The sequence below is a fragment of the Somniosus microcephalus genome, chromosome 6 (genome assembly GCF_052327205.1).
Source record: "Somniosus microcephalus isolate GS21.2 chromosome 6, FLI_Smic_1.0, whole genome shotgun sequence".
Classification (NCBI taxonomy): Eukaryota; Metazoa; Chordata; class Chondrichthyes; order Squaliformes; family Somniosidae; genus Somniosus; species Somniosus microcephalus.
The window spans coordinates 208,991,276-209,013,942 of record NC_140992.1 but is presented as its reverse complement, the minus strand read 5'-3'; the positions used below and the strand labels follow the sequence as shown (position 1 = coordinate 209,013,942).

The 22,667-nt window shown below is 48.6% G+C and overlaps 1 protein-coding gene across 5 annotated transcripts in view; it reads left to right on the top strand.

The window, feature by feature from the left end:
- carmil2 (capping protein regulator and myosin 1 linker 2) overlaps positions 1-22,667 on the top strand; it is a 314,585-nt gene that overhangs the window by 215,907 nt on the left and 76,011 nt on the right. For all 5 annotated transcript variants that reach the window (XM_085991327.1, XM_085991326.1, XM_085991329.1 and 2 more), the window contains 5 exons: positions 15,574-15,643; positions 16,669-16,750; positions 16,830-16,926; positions 17,041-17,095; positions 20,314-20,486. In XM_085991327.1, the coding sequence (XP_085847453.1) occupies positions 15,574-15,643; positions 16,669-16,750; positions 16,830-16,926; positions 17,041-17,095; positions 20,314-20,486 (477 nt within the window). The remainder of the gene's footprint in view (positions 1-15,573; positions 15,644-16,668; positions 16,751-16,829; positions 16,927-17,040; positions 17,096-20,313; positions 20,487-22,667) is intronic.

Below are 22,667 nucleotides of genomic sequence, written 5' to 3'. Positions count from 1 at the left end.
GCGACTGGAGAGAGTAGAGGAAGGTACAGAACCATGACTGGAGAGAGTACAGCAAGGTACAGAACAGTGACTGGAGAGCTACAGCAGGGTACAGAACAGTGACTGGAGAGAGTACAGCAAGGTACAGAACCATGACTGGAGAGAGTACAGCAAGGTACAGAACAGTGACTGGAGAGAGTACAGCAAGGTACAGAACAGTGACTGGAGAGAGTACAGCAAGGTACAGAACAGCGACTGGAGAGAGTACAGCAAGGTACAGAAAAGTGACTGGAGAGAGTACAGCAAGGTACAGAACAGTGACTGGAGAGAGTACAGCAAGATACAGAACAGTGACTGGAGAGAGTACAGCAAGGTACAGAACAGCGACTGGAGAGAGTACAGCAAGGTACAGAAAAGTGACTGGAGAGAGTACAGCAAGGTACAGAATAGTGACTGGAGAGAGTACAGCAAGATACAGAACAGTGACTGTAGAGAGTACAGCAAGGTACAGAACAGCGACTGGAGAGAGTACAGCAAGGTACAGAACAGTGACTGGAGAGAGTACAGCAAGGTACAGAACAGTGACTGGAGAGAGTACAGCAAGGTACAGAACCATGACTGGAGAGAGTACAGCAAGATACAGAACAGTGACTGGAGAGAGTACAGCAAGCTACAGAACCATGACTCGAGAGAGTACAGCAAGGTACAGAACAGCGACTGGCGAGAGTACAGCAAGGTACAGAACCATGACTGGAGAGAGTACAGCAAGATACAGAACAGTGACTGGAATGAGTACAGCAAGGTACAGAACAGCAACTGGAGAGAGTACAGCAAAGTACAGAACAGCAACTGGAGAGAGTACAGCAAGATACAGAACAGTGACTGGAGAGAGTACAGCAAGGTACAGAATAGTGACTGGAGAGAGTACAGCAAGATACAGAACAGTGACTGTAGAGAGTACAGCAAGGTACAGAACAGCGACTGGAGAGAGTACAGCAAGGTACAGAACAGTGACTGGAGAGAGTACAGCAAGGTACAGAACAGTGACTGGAGAGAATACAGCAAGGTACAGAACCATGACTGGAGAGAGTACAGCAAGATACAGAACAGTGACTGGAGAGAGTACAGCAAGGTACAGAACAGTGACTGGAGAGAGTACAGCAAGGTACAGAACAGTGACTGGAGAGAGTACAGCAAGGTAAAGAACAGTGACTGGAGAGAGTACAGCAAGGTACAGAACAGTGACTGGAGAGAATACAGCAAGGTACAGAACAGTGACTGGAGAGAGTAGATGAAGGTACAGAACCATGACTGGAGAGAGTACAGCAAGATACAGAACAGTGACTAGAGAGAGGACAGCAAGGTACAGAACAGTGACTGGACAGAGTACAGCAAGGTACAGAACCATGACTGGAGAGAGTACAGCAAGGTACAGTACAGTGACTTGAGAGAGTACAGCAAGGTACAGAACCATGACTGGAGAGAGTACAGCAAGATACAGAACAGTGACTGGAGAGAGTACAGCAAGGTACAGAACAGCAACTGGAGAGAGTGATGCAAGGTACAGAACAGTGACTGGAGAGAGTACAGCAAGATACAGAACAGTGACTGGAGAGAGTACAGCAAGGTACAGAACAGCGACTGGAGAGAGTACAGCAAGGTACAGAACAGCGACTGGAGAGAGTACAGCAAGTTACAGAACAGTGACTGGAGAGAGTACAGCAAGGTACAGAACCATGACTTGAGAGAGTACAGCAAGATACAGAACAGTGACTGGAGAGAGTACAGCAAGCTACAGAACAGTGACTGGAGAGAGTACAGCAAGGTACAGAGCAGCGACTGGAGAGAGTACAGCAAGGTACAGAAAAGTGACTGGAGAAAGTACAGCAAGGTACAGAATAGTGACTGGAGAGAGTACAGCAAAGTACAGAACAGTGACTGGAGAGAGTACAGCAAGGTACAAAACAGCGACTGGAGAGAGTACAGCAAGGTACAGAACAGTGACTGGAGAGAGTACAGCAAGGTACAGAACAGTGACTGACGAGAGTACAGCAAGGTGATGTGCCTCAATAAATCCGAGACTCGATGTTAGCGAAACAAAACAAGGCTTTTATTGACTTAGAAGGTAACACACAGAGGAGAATGTATCTTCCATCCAGAGGTCTGCCGTACTGGATGTGCTGCAGGCTGGGCCAGCTTACATAGGAGCCAGGTATGGGCGGAGCCCTACACACAGTACAATACAATGGAAATGAAACTGAAACCAACCACAGTCACAGGCAGAGAAATACTGATGAGTGATGAATTGAATATTTCATCACATTCACCCCTTCTATAGATTTAGTCTGTTCGGGGGTTTGATAGTCCTCTGCGACCGACGTGGCTGTTGTGGTGCCGCGGGTGTCAGCTGGGTGTCCCCAGTGGCCTCCTGGGTCTCTGCCGGGGGTGCCGCCAGGGTTGTTGAAGGGGTAGTTGGTGGGGGTACCGTTGGTCGATGTTCTTCCGGGGGTGATGAAAGAGTAGTGGGTGGGTAAGAGTTGCTGTGGTCGTTGTTGCTGCTGTTGTCGTGGGTGTTGTCGTTACCGGCTGGGGCGACGTCTTTTATGGACACGGTGTCCTCCCTTCCGTCGGCGTGCCGGACATACGCGTATTGGGGGTTGGCGTGGAGTAGGTGCACTGACTCCACGAGAGGGTCCGTCTTGTGGCCCCTCACATGCCTTCACACGAATACCGGACCTGGGATGGAGAGCCATGACGGCATGGATACACCTGAGGTGGATTTCCGGGGAAAGACAAACATTCACTCGTGAGGCGTGGCATTAGTGGCAGTACACAATAGCGACCGTATCGAATGGAGCACATCTGGGAGGACTTCCTGCCAGCGGGAGATAGGGAGGCCTTTGGTCCTTAGAGCTAGAGTGACTGCTTTCCATACTGTCCCGTTCTCTCGCTCCACTTGACCGTTACCCCGGGGGTTGTAGCTGGTGGTACGGCTCGTGGCGATCCCCCTGGACAGCATGTACTGGCGTAACTCTTCACTCATGAACGACGCCCCCCTATCCGTATGGATGTAGCTCGGCATACCGAACAGGCAGAACAGGCTGTTGAGGCATTTAATGACCGTGGCGCTGGTCATGTCTGGGCAGGGGAAGGCGAATGGGAAACGAGAGTATTCGTCCACAATGTTCAGGAAGTAAACATTGCGGTCGACGGACGGGAGGGGGCCCTTGAAATCTAAGCTGAGCCGCTCAAAGGGCCGTGTAGCTTTGATTAAGTGGGCTCTATCTGGGCGGTAGAACCGAGGCTTGCACTCAGCGCAAGTGCGACAGTTCCTGGTCAGGGACCGAACTTCCTCAATCGAGTAGGGTAAGTTGCGGGACTTTATGAAGTGGAACAGCCGCGTGACCCCTGGGTGGCAGAGGTCATTGTGGAGGGTCTGTAGCCGATCCCCGGTGGCGCTGGCACACATCCCTCGTGAGAGGGCGTCGGGGGATTCGTTAAGGGCCCCTGGCCGGTAAATGATGTCATAATCGAAGGTGGAGAGCTCGATCCGCCACCTAAGAATCTTATCATTTTTAATCTTCCCCCTCTGTTTATTATTGAACATAAACGCTACCGACCGCTGGTCGGTAAGTAGGGTGAAACGTTTGCCGGCTAGGTAGTGGCGCCAGTGGCGCACTGCCTCCACGATGGCTTGGGCCTCCTTTTCTACGGAGAAGTGTCTGATCTCAGGCCCTTGGAGGGTCCTCGAGAAGAAAGCTACGGGCCGCCCCGCCTGGTTGAGGGCGGCCGCCAAGGCAAAGTCAGACGCATCACTTTCCATTTGAAAGGGAGTGTTCTCGTCCACTGCCTGTAGCGTGGCCCACTCAATATCCTGCTTAATGCTTTTGAAGGCGGCATGGGCCTCAGCAGAGAGCGGAAAAGAGGATGCTTTCAAGAGGGGGCGGGCTTTGTCGGAGTAGTTGGGGACCCATTGGGAATAATAAGAAAATAACCCCAGGCACCTTTTCAGGGCTTTGGGAGTGTTGGGCAGGGGCAGCTCCCGTAGGGGGCGCAATCGGTCGGGGTCTGGTCCGATTTCCCCATTCTCCACCACGCTGCCTAGTATGCAGAGGTGCGTGGTGTTGTAAACGCACTTGTCCTCGTTGTAGGTGAGGTTGAGTTTTTGTGCGGTTTTCAGGAACCTCTCGAGGTTCGAGTCGTGATCCTGCTGGTTGTGACCGCAGATGGTGACGTTGTCGAGGTAGGGGAAGGTTGCCTGCAAGTGGTGGTCATCGACCATGCGGTCCATCTCCCTCTGGAAGACCGAGACCCCATTCGTTACCCCAAAGGGGACTCTGAGGAATTGGTAGAGGCGTCCGTTCGCCTCGAAGGCGGCGTACGGGCGGTCCTCTGGTCTGATAGGGAGCTGGTGGTACGCTGACTTGAGGTCGATGGTGGAGAACACCCGGTATTGGGCGATTTGGTTCACCATTTCTGATATGCGGGGTAGCGGGTAGGCGTCTAGTTGGGTGTACCTGTTGATCGTTTGGCTATAGTCGATCACCATCCGTTTCTTCTCGCTACCCCTTACCACCACCACTTGGGCGCGCCACGGGCTATTGCTGCGTTCAATAATGCGCTCTTTCAGGAGCCTGTCTACCTCGGTCGCGATAAACCGCCTGTCCTCCCAGCTGTACCTCCTGCTTTTGGTCGCTATTGGCCGGCAGTTAGGGGTAAGGTTCGCGAATAGCGAAGGCGGCTTTACCTTCAGGGTAGCCAGACCGCACACTGTGAGGGGCGGCTGGGACCCACCGTAATTGAGCGTGATGCTTTGGTGGTAGCACTGGAAATCCAGGCCCAAGATCACGCTCGCACATAGATTCTTCATGATTAATACTTTAAAATTATCGTATACAGTTCCGTTAATGGACAATTGTACCGTGCAGTAACCCATAATGGTTGATGTCTGGGTTTTATCAGCCATAGAGATGGTACCCCGAGTAGGGACCACCTTTAGGGAGAGTTGTTGTACCAGTTCAGGGTGGATAAAACTCTCCGTGCTTCCACTGTCAATTAAACATTTAACCCTGCACCCGTTTACCTCGATGTCCACCATTGATTTGGATAGCGGGTGCGGCCTGGTCTGGTCCACTGTGACCGATGCCACTGTAGGGCCCTGATTGAGACAAGATGGCGTCCACGCTGTCTGCTCACAAGATGGCGGACCCCATGAGGTCGGGCAAGATGGCGTCCAAGATGGCCGCTCCCACAGCGCACACGCGGCGGTGGCGGGTTTTCCGGCGGGGTTCCCTCTGCACACCTTCCCGAAGTGCCCCTTCTTACCGCACTTAAAGCAGGTGGTGCCTTTTGCCGGGCACAGGTTTCTGGTGTGCTTCGGCTGCCCGCAGAAGTAGCAGTTGGGTCCCCGACGCGTCGCGGCTGTCGTAGGGCTTCTGGGGGGAGAGTGGGGCCCCGACGGTGTCGGGCTGCCGGGCGGGGAAGATGCCTTCCAAGATGGCGGCGCCCTTGGTGCACACGTGGCGGCGTGGACGGTGCGGGCTGAAGAGTAGGCGTCTGAGTTTCTCTGGGCCACATCCAGGGATCGTGCTGTGTCCGCAGCCTGTTTCAGGTCCAATCCCGTTTTTTCCAGCAGTCTCTGCCGGATGTAAGTGGAGCTGAGGCCTGTGATAAAGGCATCGCGAACAAGCTCGTCAGTGTACACTGCGGCTTTTACATCTTGGCACTTGCAGTCTTTGCCAAGCGTTTTCAGGGTGCCTAGGAACTCCTCCACCGATTCCCCAGGTCGCTGTGCGCGAGTAGCGAGCAGATGCCTAGCATACACCTCATTCGTAGGCTGCTGGTAATGCGCCTTTAAGATGTCGCAGGCGGCCGGGTACGTGTCGGCATCTTGGATGAGGGGGTAAACCCGGTGGCTTACCCAATTCCACAGAATTCCGAGTTTCATACTCGCAGCGTCCGTAGCGTCTTTGACGGCTGCGGAATTGTCCAGGAAGAATTCCATACACATAAACCAGTGTCCGAAGCGTGCCGATGCGTCCGAAGCATGCTGGTCCAAATCCAAACGTTCGGGTTTCAAGAGTTGATCCATTGTGTTGAAAATTAAGTCAATAAAATTGATGTGCCTCAATAAATCCGAGACTCGATGTTAGCGAAACAAAACAAGGCTTTTATTGACTTAGAAGGTAACACACAGAGGAGAATGTATCTTCCATCCAGAGGTCTGCCGTACTGGATGTGCTGCAGGCTGGGCCAGCTTACATAGGAGCCAGGTATGGGCGGAGCCCTACACACAGTACAATACAACGGAAATGAAACTGAAACCAACCACAGTCACAGGCAGAGAAATACTGATGAGTGATGAATGGAATATTTCATCACACAAGGTACAGAACAGCGACTGGAGTGAGTACAGCAAGGTACAGAACAGCGACTGGAGAGAGTACAGCAAGGTACAGAACAGCGACTGGAGAGAGTACAGCAAGGTACAGAACAGTGACTGGAGAGAGTACAGCAAGATACAGAACAGCGACTGGAGAGAGTACAGCAAGGTACAGAACAGTGACTGGAGAGAGTACAGCAAGATACAGAACAGTGACTGGAGAGAGTACAGCAAGGTACAGAACAGTGACTGGAGAGAGTACAGCAAGGTACAGAACAGCGACTGGAGAGAGTACAGCAAGGTACAGAACAGTGACTGGAGAGAGTACAGCCAGGTACAGAACAGTGACTGATGAGAGTACAGCAAGGTACAGAACAGCGACTGGAGAGAGTACAGCAAGGTGCAGAACAGTGACTGGAGAGAGTACAGCAAGGTACAGAACAGCGACTGGCGAGAGTACAGCAAGGTACAGAACAGTGACTGGAGAGAGTACAGCAAGGTGCAGAGCAGTGACTGGAGAGAGTACAGCAAGGTACAGAATGGTGACTGGAGAGAGGGCAGCAACGTACTGAGCAGCGACTGGAGAGAGTACAGCAAGGTACAGAACAGTGACTCGAAAGAGTACAGCAAGGTACAGAGCAGTGACTGGAGAGAGTACATCAAGTTCAGAACAGTGATTGGAGAGAGTACAGCAAGATACAGAACAGTGACTGGAGAGAGTACAAGGTACAGAACAGTGACTGGAGAGAGTACAGCAAGGTACAGAACAGCGACTGGAGAGAGTACAGCAAGGTACAGAACCATAACTGGAGAGAGTACAGCAAGGTACAGAACAGTGACTGGAGAGAGTACAGCAAGGTACAGAACAGTGACTGGAGAGAGTACAGCAAGGTACAAAACAGCGACTGGAGAGAGTACAGCAAGGTACAGAACAGTAACTGGAGAGAGTACAGCAAGGTACAGAGCAATGACTGGAGAGAGTACAGCAAGGTATAGAGCAGCGACTGGAGAGAGTACAGCAAGGTACAGAAGAGTGACTGGAGAGAGTACAGCAAGGTACAGAACAGTGACTGGAGAGAGTACAGCAAGGTACAGAGCAGCGCCTCGAGAGAGTACTGCAAGGTACAGAACAGTGACTGGAGAGAGTACAGCAAGGTACAGAACAGCGACTGGAGAGAGTACAGCAAGGTACAGAACAGTGACTGGAGAGGGTACAGCAAGGTTTCAGCACAGTGACTGGAGAGAGTACAGAAAGTTACAGAACTGTGACTGGAGAGAGTACAGCAAGGTACAGAACAGTGACTGGAGAGAGTACAGCAAGGTGCACAACAGCGACTGGAGAGAGTACAGCAAGGTACAGAGCAGCGCCTGGAGAGAGTACAGCAAGGTACAGAAAAGTGACTGGAGAGAGTACAGCAAGGTACAAAACCATGACTGGAGAGAGTACAGCAAGGTACGGAACAGCGACTGGAGAGAGTACAGCGAGATACAGAACAGCGACTGGAGAGAGTACAGCAAGGTACAGAACAGCGACTGGAGTGCGTACAGCAAGGTACAGAACCATGACTGGAGAGAGTACAGCAAGATACAGAACCATGACTGGAGAGAGTACAGCAAGGTACAGAGCAGCGACTGCAGAGAGTACAGCAAGGTACAGAACAGCAACTGGAGAGACTGCAGCAAGATACAGAACAGTGACTGGAGAGAGTACAGCAAGGTACAGAGCAGCGACTGGAAAGAGTACATCAAGGTACAGAACAGTGGCTGGAGAGAGTACAGCAAGGTACAGAACCATGACTGGAGAGAGTACAGCAAGGTACAGAGCAGCGACTGGAGAGAGTACAGCAAGGTACAGAACAGCGACTGGAGAGAGTACAGCAAGGTACAGAACAGTGACTGGAGAGAGTACAGCAAGGTACAGAACAGCGACTGGAGAGAGTACAGCAAGGTACAGAACAGCGGCTGGAGAGAGTACAACAAGGTACAGAAAAGTGACTGGAGAGAGTACAGCAAGGTACAGAATAGTGACTGGAGAGAGTACAGCAAGGTACAGAACAGTGACTGTAGAGAGTGCAGCAAGGTACAGAACAGCGACTGGAGAGAGTACAGCAAGGTACAGAACAGTGACTGGAGAGAGTACAGCCAGGTACAGAACAGTGACTGATGAGAGTACAGCAAGGTACAGAACAGCGACTGGAGAGAGTACAGCAAGCTACAGAACAGCGACTGGCGAGAGTACAGCAAGGTACAAAACAGTGACTGGAGAGAGTACAGCAAGGTGCAGAGCAGTGACTGGAGAGAGTACAGCAAGGTACAGAATGGTGACTGGAGAGAGTACAGCAAGGTACAGAGCAGTGATTGGAGAGAGTACAGCAAGGTGCAGAACGGTGACTGGAGAGAGTGCAGCAACGTACAGAGCAGCGACTGGAGAGAGTACAGCAAGGTACAGAACAGTGACTGGAGAGAGTACAGCAAGATACAGAACAGTGACTGGAGAGAGTACAAGGTACAGAACAGTGACTGGAGAGAGCACAGCAAGGTACAGAACAGCGACTGGAGAGAGTACAGAAATGTACAGAACCATGGCTGGAGAGAGTACAGCAAGGTATGGAACAGTGACTGGAGAGAGTACAGCAAGGTACAGAACAGCGACTGGAGAGAGTACAGCAAGGTACAGAACCATAACTGGAGAGAGTACAGCAAGGTACAGAACAGTGACTGGAGAGAGTACAGCAAGGTACAGAACAGTGACTGGAGAGAGTACAGCAAGGTACAAAACAGCGACTGGAGAGAGTACAGCAAGGTACAGAACAGTAACTGGAGAGAGTACAGCAAGGTACAGAGCAATGACTGGAGAGAGTACAGCAAGGTACAGAGCAGCGACTGGAGAGAGTACAGCAAGGTACAGAAGAGTGACTGGAGAGAGTACAGCAAGGTACACAACAGTGACTGGAGAGAGTACAGCAAGGTACAGAGCAGCGCCTCGAGAGAGTACTGCAAGGTACAGAACAGTGACTGGAGAGAGTACAGCAATGTACAGAACAGCGACTGGAGAGAGTACAGCAAGGTACAGAACAGTGACTGGAGAGAGTACAGCAAGATTTCAGCACAGTGACTGGAGAGAGTACAGAAAGGTACAGAACTGTGACTGGAGAGAGTACAGCAAGGTACAGAACAGTGACTGGAGAGAGTACAGCAAGGTGCACAACAGCGACTGGAGAGAGTACAGCAAGGTACAGAGCAGCGCCTGGAGAGAGTACAGCAAGGTACAGAAAAGTGACTGGAGAGAGTACAGCAAGGTACAGAACCATGACTGGAGAGAGTACAGCAAGGTACGGAACAGCAACTGGAGAGAGTGCAGCAAGATACAGAACAGTGACTGGAGAGAGTACAGCAAGGTACAGAGCAGCGACTGGAAAGAGTACATCAAGGCACAGAACAGTGACTGGAGAGAGTACAGCAAGGTACAGAACCATGACTGGAGAGAGTACAGCAAGGTACAGAGCAGCGACTGGAGAGAGTACAGCAAGGTACAGAACAGTGACTGGAGAGAGTACAGCAAGGTACAGAACAGTGACTGGAGAGAGTACAGCAAGGTACAGAACAGCGACTGGAGAGAGTACAGCAAGGTACAGAACAGTGACTGGAGAGAGTACAGCAAGGTACAGAACAGCGACTGGAGAGAGTACAGCAAGGTACAGAACAGTGACTGGAGAGAGTACAGCAAGTTACAGAACAGTGACTGGAGAGAGTACAGCAAGGTTCAGAACAGTGACTGGAGAGAGTACAGCAAGGTACAGAACAGTGACTGGCGTGAGTACAGCAAGGTACAGAACAGTGACTGGAAAGAGTACAGCAAGGTACAGAACAACGACTGGAGAGAGTACAGCAAGGTACAGAACCATGACTGGAGAGAGTACAGCAAGGTACAGAACAGTGACTGGAGAGAGTACAGCAAGGTACAGAACCAGGACTGGAGAGAGTAAAGCAAGGTACAGGACAGTGACTGGAGAGAGTACAGCAAGATACAGAACAGCGACTGGAGAGAGTACAGCAAGGTACAGAACAGCGACTGAAGAAAGTACATCAAGGTACAGGACAGTGACTGGAGAGAGTACAACAAGGTACAGAACCATGACTGGAGAGAGTACAGCAAGGTACAGAACAGTGACTGGAGAGAGTACAGCAAGGTACAGAACAGCGACTGGAGAGAGTACAGCAAGGTACAGAACAGTGACTGGAGAGAGTACAGCAAGGTACAGAAGTGTGACTGGAGACAGTACATCAAGGTACAGAACAATGACTGGAGAGAGTACAGCAAGGTACAGAACCATGACTGGAGAGAGTACAGCAAGGTACAGAACAGTGACTGGAGAGAGTACAGCAAGGTACAGAACGGTGACTGGAGAGAGTACAGCGAGGTACAGAACAGTGACTGGAGAGAGTACAGCAAGGTACAGAACAGTGACTGGAGAGAGTACAGCAAGGTACAGAACAGTGACTGGAGAGAGTAGAGCAAGGTACAGAACAGTGACTGGAGAGAGTACAGCAAGGTACAGAACAGTGACTGGAGAGAGTACAGCAATGCACTCCCAGTTTCAGCGACAATTGGCACACTCTGACAAGGTTACATCAATGTTTCCAAGCCCTGTTAGTTCCCTATTTTGAAGTCTCTGGCTTGCTTTCAAAACATGCTAACCATTGGCATGTATTTTTACAGCAATTTTAACAGCAGGTGCAAAACCAGACAATGGAAATACTTGTGTTATTTGAAGAGTGGGGAAGGGGTCTGTCTAAGCTGCAAATGCTGAATCTGCTACTATGTCACCGTTTTATTACTTTTAGAACATATTGAGAAATCCTGTTTGCTTTTTAATGGTAAAGTCATTTTCCTAACAATCTCAGGTTCTGTAGTGAGAAAATATTTTTGCAGAATATACAACAGCAGTTTATAGAAAGGTCACTGACTAGAACCTGTTGTTTTAATGCACTCACTTGGCTGGGAGTTTCCATTCTACAGGTGGAGCCTGCAGATAACACTGTAACTAGATGCAAGGAACACAGGTTTTTTAAATTAATTCCTGGGATGTGGGCATCGCTGACAAGGCCAGCATTTATTGCCCATCCCTAACTGCCCTTCAGAAGGTGGTGGTGAGCTGCCTTCTTCAACCGCTGCAGTCCGTGTGGTGAAGGTACTCCCACAGTGTTGTTAGGGAGGGAGTTCCAGGATTTTGACCCAGTGACAATGAAGGAGCGGCAATATATTTCCAAATCAGGATGGTGTGTGACTTGGAGGGGAACTTGCAGGTGGTGGTGTTCCCATGCGCCTGCTGCGCTTGTCATTCTAGGTGGAAGAGGTCGTGGGTTTGGGAGGTGCTGCTGAAGAAGCCTTGGCGAGTTGCTGCAGTGCATCTTGTAGATGGTACACACTGCAGCCACAGTACACCGGTGGTGAAGGGAGTGAATATTTAAGGTGGTGAATGGGGTGTCAATTAAGCGGGCTGCTTTGTCCTGGATGGTTGCAGAAGAACTATTTGTTTTTAAACTTTGGATAAGAACCCTTTGCAATCTAAAGGTATAAAGATTTTGAGAGTGTCCTTTAAACTCCAGACATCACACTTTGACACTGACAAATCACAACTGAGCAATTTTTTTTTAACAAAGTGTAAAGAAGCCCAGTTATTCCAACTGTTTTATTTCTGACCTTGAGGTGAAGGGAGTGGAATTGATCTTCACCAGTAGTGCAAACTGGGTGATAGCGAATCAGCTGTTTGTTTCACACCACATTCAAATTTATTTTCCATTGAAGTTCCACAGAAACCACAGAAACCACAGAAACCCCACAGTGCAGATAGAGGCCATTTCGGCCCATCGAGCCTGCACCGACACATATCCCACCCGATCCCCATAACCCCTACACCAACACCAACACATATCCCACCCTATCCCCGTAACCCCACGTATTTAATCCCCCTAACACTAAGGGTCAATTTATCATAGCCAATCAACCTAACCCGCACATCTTCATGTAAAAGAAAATCAGGCATGGTGTAAAACAGGCTGCCGATTGGCCGAGAGTCCATTCATGCTACCGGCGAAGACCAATTTCACCCCCAACATGGAAAGGTTGTTGATGCAACAAGACACGAGCTAATAAGAACATAAGAAATAGGAGCAGGAGTAGGCCATTCGGCCCTTCGACCCTGCTCCCCCATTCAATGAGATCATGGCTGATCTTCTGCCTCAACTCCATTCACCGGCCCTATCGCCATATCCCTTGTTGCCCTTACTAGTCAGAAATCTATCGACTTCTGTTTTGAATATACCCAATGACTGAGCCGCCACAGCCCTCTGTGATAGAGAATTCCAAAGATTCACCACCCTCTGTGTGAAGAAATTTCTTCTCATCTCAGTCGTGAATGGCCTACCCTTTATCCTGAGGCTGTGGCCCCTGGTTCTAGACACCCAGCCAAGGGAAACATTCTCCCAGCATCCACCCTATCAAGCCCTGTAATAATTTTATATGCTTCAATGGGATCCCCTCTCATTCTTCCGAATTCAAGAGAATACAGACTTAGTTTACTCAATCTCTTCTCGTATGACAGTCCCACCATCCCAGGAATCAATCTCGTGAACCTTCGTTGCACTCCCTCTATGGCAAGTATATCCTTCCTTGGGTAAGGAGACCAAATTGTACACAGTACTCCAGGTGTGGTCTCACCAAGGCCCTATATAATTGGAGTAAGACTTCTTTACTCTTGTACTCAAATCCTCTTGTAATGAAGGCCAGCATACCATTTGCCTTCCTAATGGCTTGCTGCACCTGCACAGTCACTTTCAGTGACTCATGTACAAGGACACCCAGGTCCCTTTAAGCATCTGCATTCCCCAATCTTTCACCATTTAGGAAATACTCTGCCTTTCTGTTTTTTCTACCAAAGTGGATAACTTCACATTTATCCACATTATATTCCATCTGCCATGTTCTCGCCCACTCACTGAGCCTGTCGAGATCCCCCTGAAGTCTTTTCACATCTTCTTCAGAACTGACACTGCCACCTAGCTTTGTATCAACAGCAAATTTAGAAATGTTACATTTAGTCCCCTCATCCAAATCATTGATATAGATTGTGAATAGCTGGGGCCCAAGCACTGATCCTAACGGTACCCCACTAGTCACAGCCTGCCATCCTGAAAAAGACCCGTTTACCCCTACTCTTTGTTTTCTGTCTGTTAACCAATTCTCAATCCATGCTAGTATATTACCCCCAATTCCATGTGCCCTAATTTTGTTCACCAACCTCTCGTGTGGGACCTTATCGAAGGCCTTCTGAAAATCCAAATACACCACATCTACCAGTTCCCCTTTGTCTACTCCACATAGTTACATCCTCAAAGAATTCCAGTAGGTTTGTCAAACAGGATTTCCCTTTCATAAATCCATGTTGACTCTGCCCAACCTTACTATTAGTTTCTAAGTGCCCAGTTATTGCATCCTTTATAATAGATTCCAGCATTTTCCCAACTACTGATGTGAGGTTAACAGGTCTGTAGTTCCCCGTTTTCTCTCTCCCTCCGTTAATGCAGAGAAACTTCCAACAGCAGCAACACGGCCAACAATGTCCAATGGACACAGATCACTGCAACAGCTAAAATATCATACATCAGAACCAACTCGCTGGGCTGTTGCAAACTCATTTTTTTTCCTCCATAATTTAGGCTGTGGCTAACTGCAGTCCCCCTCGCCTGCCCAGCACTCCACCACCCACCCCACCCACTCACGCCCAGCACCCTCCCACTTCCACCCAGCCACCCCCACTCTCGCCCAGTGCCCCCCCTCCCACTCAGCACCCTCCCACTCCCGCCCAGTGAACCCCATTCCCGCCTAGCCTCCCCCACTCTCGCCCACTCCAACACAGCAGCCCTCCCCACTCTGGCCCAGGAGCCCTCCCCACTCTGGCCCAGCAGCCCTCCCCACTCCATCCCAGCAGCCCTCCCCACTCCGTCGCAGCAGCCCTCCCCACTCCGTCCCAGCAGCCCTCCCCACTCCGTCCTAGCAGCCCTCTCCACTCCATCCCAGCAGCCCTCCCCACTCCGTCCCAGCAGCTCTCTCCACTCCATCCCAGTAGCCCTCCCCACTCCGTCCCAGCAGCCCTCCCCACTCCGTCCAAGCAGCCCTCCCCACTCCGTCCCAGCAGCCCTCCCCACTCCGTCCCAGCAGCCCTCCCCACTCCGTCCCAGCAGCCCTCCCCACTCCATCCCAGCAGCCCTCCCCACTCCGTCCCAGCAGCCCTCCCCACTCCATCCCAGCAGCCCTCCCCACTCCGTCCCAGCAGCCCTCCCCACTCCATCCCAGCAGCCCTCCCCACTCCGTCCCAGCAGCCCTCCCCACTCCGTCCCAGCAGCCCTCCTCACTCTGTCCCAGCAGCCCTCCCCACTCTGTCCCAGCAGCCCTCCCCACTCCTTCCCAGCAGCCCTCCCCACTCCATCCCAGCAGTCCTCCCCACTCCAGCCCAGCAGCCCTCCCCACTCCGGCCCAGCAGCCCTCCCCACTCCGGCCCAACAGCCCTCCCCACTCCGGCCCAACAGCCCTCCACACTCCGGCACAGCAGCCCTCCCCACTCCGGCCCAGTGCTCCCCCCACTCCTGGCCAGTGGCACAAATCTAAGATTATGCCTCCTTATTCTGGATTCCCCCACCAGAGGACATCGTTTCTGTATCTATCCTATAGAATCCCTTTTATCATTTTAAATACCTCAGTTAGATCACAGCAGCAATTAAACTCACAGCAATGTATAATCGGGCAATCAGCCCTAATATGTAACTGCAACATCTGGCTCCCATTCTACTGACGTCAGCATAATATGAACATATGAAAAGAAGGACAGGTAAAGTTCAGCCAATCCATCAAGCCCAACTCATCCTGGCAAGGGGTGGATTCTGAACACAATCACCACCACCCCCCAGCTCCCCCAACCAAATGCACATGCACACACGCAATTTTCTGAGAGAGCCAAAAAAAGAGGTAAAAGTGAGGCCAATTTAGGAACAAACTGGAAAATTCCAATTTGACGGCCAAAGCCAATCAAGCAAGCTCCAGGAGACATTTATAATAACATACCTGCTCTTTTCTCATACAGTGCTTAGATTGAGTCTGTATGATATTCAATGGCAATTTGTTTTGTTAATAGTCTCTTTTTTTTACTCTACAGAGCCATTCTTCAGGGCCTGGCCTGTAACACTCACATCTGTGACGTACACCTGGATCTTAGTAACTGTGAGGTAATGAGCAGAAAGCTGTGCTCTCAGATCATGATCCAGTATTTTCTGTAGAGGGTCCATTGTTACCAATTGGCAACCCTGTCAAATCTGAAAGGAAGTACAGAAACCAGTTGGGCAGATATGTGAGCTAACCCTTTTAACAAAAAGGCAGAAGAATACTTGTTTTTCTACATAATTAACAACCCGCTAAAGTAAATCACGGAAATGCTCGGCTTTGAAACGTGAATTCCACAAATACAGTTTCATTAGCGCAGGCAGTCTCTTGTTTACATTAAATTTCTCATATGGTGCGCCCTTGACCCCAGTAATGCCTTTGTGGGGATTTGCTGAGCAGAGGTCACATGGTGCCTCACAAGGGTATGTCACCCTTTTCACACTTCCTAAGTTGCTGGTTTTAAAAACAGCATTGGGTGAGGGGCGATATATGACCTGCCACCAGGAAGCCCGGTAAAGCATTACATACTGCGATGGAGATGCTTCAGAAGAACCTTCCAGTCACCGACCTGAGCAAATTCAGCAAGTTCACATTAGAGTTGCCGCTGGCTGTATGAGACCTATGGATCAGGAGCCAGCAGCATTAGATTGGCACTTAGCCCAAAATAAAAGCAGCTCATGTTCCTGACCGGGAGGCCAGCCTGATGTGGGGATGCAGAACCTTAACTCATTTTGGAATAAATTTTAAAAATAAAATAAAAGGAAAACATTTCTCTCACTTCCACACTCTCATTTTGTAATTATTTTATTTGTGTCCCCTCTCTCCAGCAGTTCTTGGGCTGCGACCCCTGCTGAGATTTAAGAGAGTATCTCAGAGGGAAAGGGAATCACCTTCAGGTTTCATTCCTTCCCTGCGGGAATAAGTGGTCCCCAGCTATTGCCTCCCTCTTAACAGCCTGGATGGGTCATCGGCTCTCAACTCCACTGGGCGGTGCAGACCAGTAGGGCATGTGCAGCCTAGGATGCCTATTGACAGGTTGAAGTGGCCGCAGTATTTTAAAACAAACCTCTTCCCTTTGTTTCCTGTGTAGTTGAGATCAGCAGGTGCTCAGGTGATCCAGGATCACATTATTGATGCCAACACCATCAGTAGCTTGGATTTATCAGACAACGGTAGGTGACTCTCCACAGATGTAATTTGACTGGGACAAGGGGATGATGGTGTTTAATTTATGCTTTCCCTCTTTTGCAGGGTTTGACTCTGACATGGTGACATTGGTCTTGTCTATTGGAAGAAGTAAATCCATCCGACATGTAGCACTTGGCAAGAATTTCAACATAAAGTCGAAGTAAGTGCAGACACAGTGACAGGTTTACATGTTTGTTCATTTTTTAAAAAAAGTTTCTGCCCATGTTCTTCACTAATGTGAACCAATAGCCTTACGCCTTGTTAATATTTTCAGAGCCTTGGCTGATATTCTTCACAGGATTGTCCAACTCATCCAGGACGAAGAGTGTGTAAGTTTATTATCGTCAAGTAAAATAACTGAAGTTGATATGGTGAAATAAAAACAGAAAATGCTGGAAATACTCAGCAGCTCAGGCAGCATCTGTGGAGAGAGAAACTGAGTTAACGGTTCAGGTCAATGACCTTTCGTCAGAACTGGAAGAAGTTAGATATTTAACAGTTTATAAGCAAGTACAGAGCCAGGAAAAAGGGGAAGAGGAGAAGGAAAGAACAAAAGGGAAGGTCTGTGATAGGGAAGAGGACAGAAGTGATTAAATGACAAAATAAATGATGGTGCAAGGGAAAAGAGGGTGGAAAAGATTATGAAAGTAAATGAGCAAAAACTATAAAAACAGATAGTAAGAGTTTTTTTTATAGTTATATAAAAAGGAAAAGGGTGGCTAAAGTAAATGTTGGTCCCTTAGAGGATGAGACCGGGAAATTAATGGTGGGAAATATGGAGATGGCAAAAACACTGAATGAATATTTTATATCAGTCTTTACAGTAGAAGACACTAAGAATATCCCAACACTGGACAAACAGGGGGCTAAAGGGGGGGAGGAGCTAAACACGATCAAAATCATTAAGGAAGTGGTACTCGGTAAAATAATGGGACTCAAGGCGGATAAATCACCTGGACCTGATGGCTTACATCCTAGGGTCTTGAGGGAAGTGGCGGTAGGGATTGTGGATGCATTGGTAATAATTTTCCAAAACTCCCTGGACTCGGCAAAGGTCCCGGCAGACTGGAAAACTGCTAATGTAACACCCTTATTTAAAAAGGGCAGTAGACAGAAGGCTGGAAACTATAGACCGGTTAGCCTAACATCTGTGGTAGGTAAAATTTTGGAGTCCATTATTAAGGAGACAGTAACAGGACATTTGGATAATCATAATTTAATAAGACAAAGTCAGCATGGTTTTATGAAGGGGAAGTCATGTTTGACAAATTTGCTGGAGTTCTTTGAGGAAGTAACATATAGGGTGGATAAAGGTGAACCAGTGGACTTAGTGTATTTAGACTTCCAAAAGGCATTTGACAAGGTGCCACACAAAAGATTATTGCTTAAGATAAAAAAATCACGGGATTAGGGGTAATATTCTGGCATGGATAGAGCATTGGCTATCTAACAGAAGGCAGAGAGTTGGGATAAATGGTTCATTCTCAGACTGGCAATCAGTAACTAGTGGTGTTCCGCAGGGGTCAGTGCTGGGTCCCCAACTCTTTACAATCTATATTAACGATTTGGAGGAGGGGACCGAGTGTAACATATCAAAGTTTGCAGATGATACTAAGATGGGAGGGAAAGTAGTGAGTGAGGAGGACATAAAAAACCTGCAACGGGACATAGACAGGCTAAGTAAGTGGGCAGAGATTTGGCAGATGGAATACAATACTGGAAAGTGTGAGGTTATGCACTTTGGCAGGAAAAATCGTAGAGCAAGTTATTATCTTAATGGCAAGAAACTGGAAAGTACTGAAGTACAAAGGGATCTGGGGGTCCTGGTGCATGAAACTCAAAAGGTTAGTATGCAGGTGCAGCAAGTGATTAAGAAGGCCAATGGAATGTTGGATTTCATTGCTAGGGGGATAGAATATAAAAATAGGGAGGTATTGCTTCAGTTGTACAAGGTATTGGTGAGACTGCACCTGGAATACTGCGTACAGTTTTGGTGTCCATACTTAAGAAAGGACATACTTGCTCTCGAGTCAGTACAAAGAAGGTTCACTTGGTTAATCCCGGGGATGAGGGGATGGACATATGAGGAGAGGTTGAGTAGATTGGGACTCTACTCATTGGAGTTCAGAAGAATGAGAGGCGATCTTATTGAAACATATAAGATTGTGAAGGGGTTGGATCGGGTGGATGCGGGGAAGATGTTCCCGATGATGGGTGAAACTAGAACTTGGGGGCATAGTCTTAGAATAAGGGGCTGCTCTTTCAAAACTGAGATGAGGAGGAACTACTTCACTCAGAGGGTGGTAGGTCCATGGAATATGCTGCCCCAAAAAGCTGTAGAAGCTACATCGTTACATAAATTTAAAACAGAAATAGACAGTTTCCTAGAAGTAAAGGGAATTAAGGGTTACGGGGAGCGGGCAGAAATTTGGACATGAGTCTAGGTTCGAAATGGTCATGGCCCTGTGGGTAGCGGAGCAGGCCCAGGGGCCGTGTAGCCTGATCCTGCTCCTATTTCGTGTGTCTAATTCTGTTAGATTCAGGAGATGGTTCTGTGATAGTTGATTGGTGGTTAGGGTCAGATCAGCCATGATCTTATTGAATGGCGGAGCAGGCTCGAGGGGCCGATTGGCCTACTCCTGCTCCTATTTCTTATGTTCTTATGTTCTTAAAAGATGGGCCTAGAGAAGGTGTAAATGGTTATAGCAGAACCATTACCAGCACCTGTTGTCTGAGAAAATGGAAGTGGTGGTTATGATCGGAAGTTGTTGAACTAAATGTTGAGGCCAGATGGCTGCAAAGTGCCTAATCAAAAGATGAGGTGCTTTTCCTTGAGTTTCCGTTAATCTGATACCGTGATATGTGTTTAAGTAGCCATTCTCAGCTTGGATCCAGATAGAATTACACCCTGAAAGGAAAGACACTTTGCAAATGGTTTCAGGATCTTTGGTGAAAGCTTCCACTTGCAGGTTCACAATATCTTCTAGCAAGGAAATAACAAATACTTCTTAAAAAAAAAAGAATTGTCCTATGTTTTGGAGATCCCAATTGAAGCTTTGGTTTGAGAGGCTCAACTGGGTCTGCTTCCAGATATCTCAATGCACAGCTCAGATTGGGGTTGTTGGCTAAATATCACCCAAATTGAGAAGACTTGGATTGATTTTATAAGTGATTGATATTTAAGACAATAGTATGACTTTACTTCGTTGGTAAGTGGTGTGGAACTGTCAACATTCTAATTTACTGCTCCATGGAAGTGTAGGTCAGGGCTTGCACCCCAGATTCCTCACAGAGTAAATTCCCAATCTCCATTGTGCTGCCAGAGGGAGGCACAAGTGGAGGGCAGGCCCTTCTTGGCAAGGAGAGAGTAGTGTCTTCTCTTAGCAGCTGGTCACAGAATGACACTGGCTGAAGCCTATGACTAAGCAACTTGCTTTCCCATTTAGCTGTGAATGATGTGTGGTGTAGGGAGGCAAAGAAAATGTGATAAATGCACCTTACAAAATGTAATTAAAAAAACAAATAACCTATTCTGCTTTTTTTTTAGCCCCTGCAGTCACTGTCAGTTGCTGATTCACGATTAAAATCTGGAACCAATGTTCTCATTAATGCTCTGGGCAGCAACACCTGCTTGAAAAAGATTGATATCAGTGGCAATGCCATGGGAGACACTGGAGCAAAGATGCTGGCCAAAGCTTTACAGATTAATACGAGCCTTGGGTACGTGTGGTATATGTGTAATATGAGTCAGCCCCTCATATCACTGGGAGTACATAGCACGTGGGCTATTAGTGAAGATTACCAGGCAATTATTTCCCACACCTCAATGTTTTTACAGTAGTGCAGAGCTTCTCGAAAAGACAAAACCGCACTATGACTGTAAAGTCTGTGGGTTGTTTAGTTAATTAATACACAGACTACCAGAGTAACTTAAAACAGGACTTTACTATTCGAAGGTCAGGGCGAATCTGCCCAATAAATCCTGACACAGCACTTATATACCGGTGTGGTCACCGTCGGTATTACAGTATACAGAAGCCAACAAAGTAGTGCAACACCTAAAGTAGTTCTCTTAAAGGTAGACGGGTACATACACTACAATCCTCCCTTTTTAGCTTACAACATACTGATTCCCCATTAAACATACATTATAACATATATACAACTTTATGCAAGACAGTTCACAGATTCAGTCTCTCTGGAGGTTTCCGGACTCTGTCCGGATAACGCCTCGGTGGTGTCGTAACACCTGGCGGGGTAGTAGGTGCTTCTGGCAAGGTCGATTCGGCTTGAAGGACAGTGTCAGGTTCATCTGATTCCAGTATTACCAGATCGGAGGTAGGTGTTCTGGGTATCTCTGCCTCAACATTAACCGTGTAAGGTGATGGAGTAGGTTGGCCATTTGTGGCTGACCCTATGATCTGGTCAACATGGCGCCTTATTATACTGTCCCCAATGTCCACCGTATACATCAACGGCCCTAGCCTTTTTCCAATAGTTCCAGGCTGCCATTTCTCGGTACGGTAGTCCCGGGCCAAAACTTGTTGACCTATCTGAAAAGATCTAGTTGGCCTTTCATTCATGCCCTGGAATTGTCGGTTCTCTACGTCCCTTCTGACGTTTGGCTTAAGCAAATCCAGCCGGCATCTTAGCCGTCTATTAAAAAACATCATGGCGGGAGTTTGATTTGTGACCGCATGTGTTGCATTCCTGTACGCCAACAAGAAGCTATCCACCTTATGTTGTAAGTTAATGGCTTCATTACCCATGGCCTTTATGGCCTTCTTGAAGGTCTGGACAAACCTTTCAGCCAATCCATTGGAGGCGGGATGGTATGGGGCTGACGTGTAGTGCTTAACCCCATTGCTCTTTAAGAATTTCTTGAATTCTTCGGACACAAATTGCGGTCCATTATCAGAACAGATCTGTTCCGGCAGCCCATTCCTAGCAAACATGGTCCTTAACACTGTGATGGTTTTTTCCGTGGTGGTGGTGGACATCTTTATTACCTCCGGCCACTTGGAGTGTGCATCCACCGCTATTAGAAACATTGAGTCCATAAATGGACCAGCAAAGTCGATGTGTACCCTTTGCCAAGGAGATGAGGGCCACTCCCATGGATGCAGAGGAGCCTGTGGTGGCGCGTTTTGGACCTTCTGGCATCCTAGACAGCTCTTAGTGATTTCTTCGATGTCCCCATCAATGCCTGGCCACCACACAAACGCTCTTGCTAGGTTCTTCATTTTCACTCCACCCAGATGTCCCTCGTGCAGCTCCTTTAACACCTTCTGTTGAAGTTTGGGTGGAATCACCACTCTAGATCCACACATCAGGGTTCCTTGACACATTGACAGCTGTTCTTTTCTCTGCGAAAATGCTGGCAGCGTTGGTTTGCCCTGTGCTGGCCATCCCTCCACCGTTAAATCATAGACTCGTGAGAGAGTCGGGTCATTTCTCGTTTCGTTTTCAATCATCGAATTTGTTACTGGTAGACATTCCACTATGGATGAGTGGAACATCTCTACCGGGTCCACTGTAGTCGCTTCTTCTACTATCGGCAATGGCAAGCGCGATAACCCATCAGCATTTCCATGCTGTTTGGACCTTTTGTATTCGATGTCATATTGGTGTGCCCCAAGTAACACGGACCACCTCTGTAACCTTTGCGCTGTCATGGTGGAAACGGCCTTGTTAGGGTTGAATATGGACACCAACGGCTGGTCGTCTGTCAGTAATGTGAACTTCTTGCCTGCAGGTAATGATTGAATTTCTTTACGCCCCACACAAGGCTGAGGGCCTCCCTATCTATTTGAGCATAATTTCGCTCTGCGGAGGTCAATGATCGGGACGCGAATGCCACTGGCCTTTCCGAGCCATTTGGTAACTTGTGTGAAAGTACTG